Source organism: Pteropus alecto, unplaced genomic scaffold (genome assembly GCF_000325575.1).
Source record: "Pteropus alecto unplaced genomic scaffold, ASM32557v1 scaffold73, whole genome shotgun sequence".
NCBI lineage: Eukaryota > Metazoa > Chordata > Mammalia > Chiroptera > Pteropodidae > Pteropus > Pteropus alecto.
In genome coordinates this window covers 6,064,372-6,071,220 of record NW_006436284.1, presented here as the reverse complement: position 1 = coordinate 6,071,220, position 6,849 = coordinate 6,064,372, and the positions used below count along the sequence as shown (strand labels likewise).

Below are 6,849 nucleotides of genomic sequence, written 5' to 3'. Positions count from 1 at the left end.
TGTAAATATAATTATATATAAATATAATTTTTCTGTATAATTTATTTTATATATAAAAGTAAAAATATGTAATTTGTATTTTTTTATTTAACAGTAAATTGGAGACATCTCTCCAGACAAATATATACAGTTTTACATCAGATTTTTTAATCTAGAGTATGAATTTACTACCATTTATCCAACTGCTCCTCAAATGATGTACATTCTGGTGATTTTCAGGTTTTTGCTACCAAATATAATACTGCACTAAACACACTTGTGATTGCAGCCTGTTTTAATTTTATCATCATGGATATCTGAGACTTGAAATATAACATTTCTAATGCCACTTCCTTTCCTCCCATTCTCCCTGTCATTTGGAGAATGGAACTGAAGGGAGACTGAAGATGAGCTGTGAAAGCCAATACAGCACATGGCTAGCAACCTCCTGCTACGATATTTACATCCTATTCCATTGAGGTGGCACTCTCTGCTCACATGACCCAAATGCAGTTCGCGCTCCACCAAGAACACAGCTGAATCCTAACTGCATTGGCAGCTTTGCACATGCTCTGTCTGGCCCTGTGAATCCTCACTCACCCATTGAGATTTCTGTTGATTTAAAGCAACATTCCCGCTGCTGAAACTCCGTGACCTCCAGAGTTTTCATGGCCCAGATTTAAGGCAGGCGACCCCCAAGAATACTGTTTTTCAGGATCTGAGTTTTTTTGTATATTTGGTCGGGGGTGGAGGGTATGTAATACTTAACACAAATATAGCTGACGAATGAGGCTGTGAGAAGTAACTCTTTTCCTGGCGGGTATTGTAGGAAAAACATTTACCTATTTCTATCATTTGCCTCGACAACAAGCTGCAGCTCTAATGCACATTTAATTCCCAAACAGAGGTCTTGGCAAGTGATGCTGTATCTGACTGTTGTGTTGACTGTAACGAGTGAGATGCTGTTTTCTCCTCTCTAGAGACCTGGATGCTTTTTGCCATTCTGATGGTAAATGATGCGACAGGCAACCATGGATTTCAGCACTCCATCTGTGTTTGATCAGCAAAAAGGTAAAAATGCTGCTTTAACATATCCTTTGGCTTTTTCACATCTTTATTCCAACAGTAGTGATTTGCAGTTGTATGGAGAGAGGAAGGGTGTGTGTGTGTGTGTGTGTGTGTTGTGGAAAGAGGATTTCACATAGAAAACAAACCTGTTTTAAATAAGCTTGTGATCTGTTTGTCTTGCTAAAGTGCTTTTGCCTACAAATTTTAAAAAATTAGGTTTCAAGCACACTGGCTATTTCAGATAGTATCATCTTCATTCTCATTTGTTTTGTTTTCAAATCTCTGAAAAATATATTAGAGTAAGTAAAATAAAAAGAAACAAATTATAGTAATATTTTATTACTATAGTTTCATAACATCTCAATTTCTTTCACAAATAGGTGTTGCCCAGATTTGCACTGTAGTTGATATATTATCTCATCTGAGGTAATGACTTATCACTATTTATTATTTGCAATGACAGCATACATCTTTCTTACTCATAATTTTCAGAGTAGAGGTAATTTTCCGTATGAAAGGATTGTTGTGAAATTGACTCATAAAAACGTATTCAGCCATGAAGTCTGTGTGTACATTCTGCATATGAAGAGTGTATATATACATATACACAATACCTATGTGTAATTATGCATTTTTTCTACATATGTACAGGAAATTCTCATTCTGTAAGTGTAATAAATATTTTTAGCATATATTTTTAAATATCTGATATCTAAACCACTTTCTGCAATCTCTGAATATTCTTCAGTATATTCTAAGAATATTTCAAGGTCCTTTGGTCATTTGCTTGTTTTGGCTAAAACATAAAAATGGTGGTTTATGAAAGCCTCATTAAGAAAATTCACTGCTTCTTTCTTTTTTCCTTTTCTTACTCTAGATCATAGCATGTTTACTTCCCTTTAAGCTATGTCTAGTTTCATGAGTGAATTATTTTAGCTCAGTATTTTCTCAATTAATAGATTTTTATTTAGATTTTTGAGTAACCATATGTATGTGTATATTACATATGGTTTGATCTCCAGGTCTTAACTCATTTTGAATAGTGCGTGTGTGTACCTTCAGAATGTGCTGGTTCACACTGCGTTTGGGTACGGACACCGTAGAGAATGTGATTGTTACAGCTGTGCCCACCATTATCCTCTCCTCTTTGTACATTTTGTATCACTGATGGCAATCCGCGAAAGTGAAAATATGCCTGGATCCAAAGGCCTCATAGCAGCTTTAAAAATGATGTTGTTGAGCTATGCAATCCAAAGAGGAACACAATTGGTTTATGAGTAATTTGAAGGAGCTAGAACTGACTGCAGAGAACTAGCCCTTCATAATGAATTAAGCGGTTCTGTGTGTAACTCCTAACAAGACTGAGCCCAAACATAGTTAAAAAGTTAATATACAATATTTATTTTCTTAGAGTATCTCTCAAGTGAGCAATTCACAGCAATTCTTCCACTCTAGGCTTGATTCTCTCCCAAGTAAGTTAACCCTTTGCCTGCCATCTCTGCCTCTATTTCTCAATCTTTTCTTTCAAAAAGTGGTGGCAATAGCATGAGCCATATAAGTTGGAATGGCAGATGAACTAACTCTTAGCTGTGTGACCTTTGGCAATTTACCTAACCTCTCTGAGCTCTAATTTCTTCAGCAATAAAATGAAAGAAATGATGCTTATCCAGCAGGGTTGTTGTGAGATTCTAAAATAATATTAAAAAGCACCTGTCACAGTGCCTGATGTGCAATGTACTTTCAAATTGTGGCTGCTTATGTTATTATTATTGCTGTGATAAATATTACCACCCTGGACCATGAGTTCCTCAAGTACAAAAGACTATTCACCTCTCTATCTCCAGCTTGAATTTAGTTGTCCTCAGGACAAATGAGGGCTTAGTTAATGCCAGTTAACTAGATTATATTAATATTTTTTGAATTCCAGGGTACCATTTAGAGCAACCCCTAGAATAATTATTAACTAAATGATATCTGAATAGCTCTATTATCTCATTAATCCTTCCATCTTCTTAAAAGTATGAAAGACCATGATAGGTTTAGACCATTATACAGATTTAAAATACCATATTGTTGGTCAAACCATGACAAAGTGGTTTTCTTTTGAAAAGTTGAGTGTGGGGCTTTTTTTAGTGTGAATTCTGAATATCTGGGGAATCGAAACTCTAATATCCACTGGCTCTTCATGCAGACATTGACTAAAGACATTACATCTGGAAAGACATTAAAAGTCATGTAATCCACTGATTCTTAAACTTGGCCGCACATCAGAATCACCTGGACAGTTTCTGAAAACGCTGATGCCTGAATCTCACTCTTGAGATTTCCATTTAATTGGTGTAGGTAATGGGCTGACAAAAACTCCTCAGGAAGTTCTAATGCACAGCAAAGATTGAGAACCACTCATCCAATCCACCCCCCTAACATCTCACATAGGAAAAGTAAAGCACGGAGAGGTTAGAAGGTGGGCCTTTTTAAAATAATGATAACACAGCTAATTAGTAAGAGATGGGGGCTGAGACTCAGGAGTTCTCTATCTAGACAATAGAACTACAGGGTGCTTCCTTTTATGGGTGATCTCTGGCCCTAACAGCTGCTCTGGGATGGGCATAGGATTCAGGCAGATTTGGCTCATGGTTGCCCAGAGAATGGTTAGCGTTGTGCACTTGAAAAATATGATACATAATGACCTTCAGGGCTCGGACAAGGTGGATCTGCTAAGCCTAAATTCCTCTGCAAATCCAATTGCATTTTTCTATATTTCTCTTTAGTAGCGGTAACAAGACATCTCTATGCCAAGGGCTTGGGAATAGATGGTCATTTGCTCAAGTCCTTCCTGTCTGTCCTCTTCCCAGTATCATGAACTTGGACAAACTGATTGATCTCCTCATTTGTAAAATGTGGATAATATTATATAGTCACAGTGTTGCTGGGAGGCTTAAAGATTAGGTTTTCTGACTGGCCAAGGGGATTAGGGCCCCATCTCTGACTTACTTTGTGAAATTGTGAGAGATTTCCACTCCTGCATGGTGCTTTTTGCTTTCACCATAGCAACATCTCTTCTGGTCCCACGTGCTCTTCCTGGCTTTCTTCCGTCTCAAAGCCCACACACAGGAAAGGACCTGTAGTAAAACTGTTTACTACAGAACTCCGAGGTTCCTCCTGAAGCTGAGATATTATGTAACTGGAGATATTTGCACTTTAAGCTTTGTCTCCAATTGTGGAAGGACAAGCTTTGCTGTGCCTGAGAAGGAACCCCAGGCCTCAGAGAGAAAATGGGAGTGAGAAGTGTGATCCAAAGGGCTTCATTCACCCCTGGCCTGGCCCAGGTTCCGTGAGAAATGTGCTTGCTGGACAGTGTATTTGCAGGTACCTGTGGGGGCTGTGGCTCACTCTCACAGATTTTTCTCTGGCAGAGTTGTTGAGGGAATAAGAGGAGGGGCTCAGCCCTCCAACCCAGATTAATACAGAGCATTGCTGTCCTAGATGCCGTAACAAATTACCACAAGCTGGGTGGCTTAAAACAACAGACATGAATTATCTCATAGGTCTGGAGGCCAGAAGTATGAAATCAAAATGTCAGCAGTGGGTGCACTGCTTCTGCAGGCTCTGGGGAAGAAGCCTTCCTTGCCTCTTCCAGCTTCTGGCTGCTTGTGGCCTCATCACCCCAGTCTTGTCTCTGTCTTCACATGGCCTTCTCTGTGTGCCTCAGTATTATCTCATAGTTCTGGAGGCCAGAAGTATGAAATCAAGATGTCAGCAGTGGGTGCACTGCTTCTGCAGGCTCTGGGGAAGAAGCCTTCCTTGCCTCTTCCAGCTTCTGGCTGCTTGTGGCCTCATCACCCCAGTCTTGTCTCTGTCTTCACATGGCCTTCTCTGTGTGCCTCTCTCTTCTGTCTCTCAAAACTCTCTCTTTTCTCTCTTAGAATGATATGTGATTACATTTAGGGCCCACCCAAATAATCCAGGATAAACTACTATTCTCAAGATCCTTAACCTAATCACATCTTTTGACATATAAGGTGATATTCACTCTTTTGCTATATAAAGTAACATTCACAGGTTCTGGGGATTAGGGCATGGATATATCTTCAGGGCCACTATATGTTTAGCCCACTACATGGCATGAAAAGAGGTCAAATCTCAAGTCCCTTCTCAGAAAATATGTAGCCTTATGACTTGGTTTTGGTAAAAATCCATTTTCATTTAAGCTGGAAGGAAATTTGGCATTTGAGACCTGGAGTGGAAATGGCATCTTTTTGGTGCAGACTCTGTGTAGGCACTTTGCATAGATTACATCATGATAAGACCTAATGTTTATTAAGCACTAAGCAGAGCCAAGCTTTGTGCCAGGGACTGTACATAGACTAACTCATTTAATCCTCACATCAGCCCCACTATTATTCCTCCCTTTGACCAATAAGGAAATTCAAAAAGTTTGTGACTACCCAAGGTTACTGCAAGACAAAATGGCAAACCTGAGATTCAAGCCTAAACCTGCTTGACTTCAAAACCTGTATTCTCCCTACTACAGGACTCTTTCTTGATCAACCATAAATTTTAGTGAAGAAATAAGACATCAATAAAAATTCAAATTAATGAAGGATATATTTTCATTAGTAGGCTGTTACCCCATTGTGTTGTGGACTTAGCAGGGTTGATGTGTTGGTTTTAATTTCCAACTTTTCATCTAAAATGGGAATGCTAACCAAGTAGAACTTAAAGTACACAGATTTGCACTTTGCTGGAAAAGCAAAATTCTGGTGTGCCAACCAGACACCTCCAAAGGAAAAATAAGCAGATTTTGAAAGGGGTTTGGGAAGAGAGCAGAGAAAAGGCAAGAAAAGGAAAAAGGAAAGAGGAGATGATTTGGGCTCAGTGAATTATTTTAGGTTCACAGACCTTCCTGGGAATAAAACCCAGGAACACTGAGGAGAATTCTGTGATTGATTTTCAGATCGATGGTCCAGATAGAGGAAGATTAGCTGGCAAATGACCAGTCCACAAGTTTAGAAGCAGATTATCTGTTGCTTGAGGGAAAATGCACAGCCTTCTCCCTCTCTTGGTCAAGAATGAGTAGCAGAAGGGAAAAGAGAGATGGGAGAAGAAGTCTTTTTCCACTGTTCTTGCCTACTCCAGGCTAAGCCTAGGCAAACATGTTGCTGGATGCCAACCCCTCCCCTTTTTCTGCCTCCTTTGTTCTCCCTTTCCAGCACACAGGAATCTCCCTCCAATCAATCAACTCCTGGGAAAAGCTGTGACAGACTAGTCCAGTCCTGGCCCCTCTGGCAGGCCTAGCTAGAGTTAAGCCCCAGACTGATCTTATCCAGTCTTGCCAAAGTATGCATCTTAAGACGGAGGATCTAGGTGTGGTATCCAGAGGAAATAAGGGCCAGATCTCCAGAATTAACCCAGAATTTTACCCTGATGTCCCACAATGTAGCCAGATCAACTTCAGAAGGCAAACCCTTAACTCAGCCTCTTGTCCAAAAGTCAGCTGGATAACCACACTGAGTTTTTCCTATCATCTCTGCTCATAAACTCTACGTTTGTTTAACAATTATTAAGCAACTATGTTGGATAATTGATATCTATGGATTTTCTCTTTGATGCAATCTTTTTTGGATGTCAAGGTATTTTTAAACAAAAGCCACTAAATTTGCAGCTGTTTATATTACCAAGCAAGTATGAAACAAACATCTCACTCATCCCCAAATATGGGACAAAGTGAGAAGGTAAGGGTCTGGATGCACTAAGGTCCAAGGCTGGGTATGATGAGCTAGACACCGTCTTGAAGAAAGA

The 6,849-nt window shown here is 39.5% G+C and overlaps 1 protein-coding gene across 1 annotated transcript in view; it reads left to right on the top strand.

The window, feature by feature from the left end:
* Positions 1–963: 963 nt before the first annotated feature.
* Positions 964–6,849, top strand: part of ANKRD55 (ankyrin repeat domain 55) — a 78,452-nt gene continuing 72,566 nt past the window's right edge. Inside the window, exon 1 of the mRNA XM_006912470.2 lies at positions 964–1,050. Within this exon, the coding sequence (XP_006912532.1) occupies positions 993–1,050 (58 nt within the window). The 5' untranslated portion in view covers positions 964–992. The remainder of the gene's footprint in view (positions 1,051–6,849) is intronic.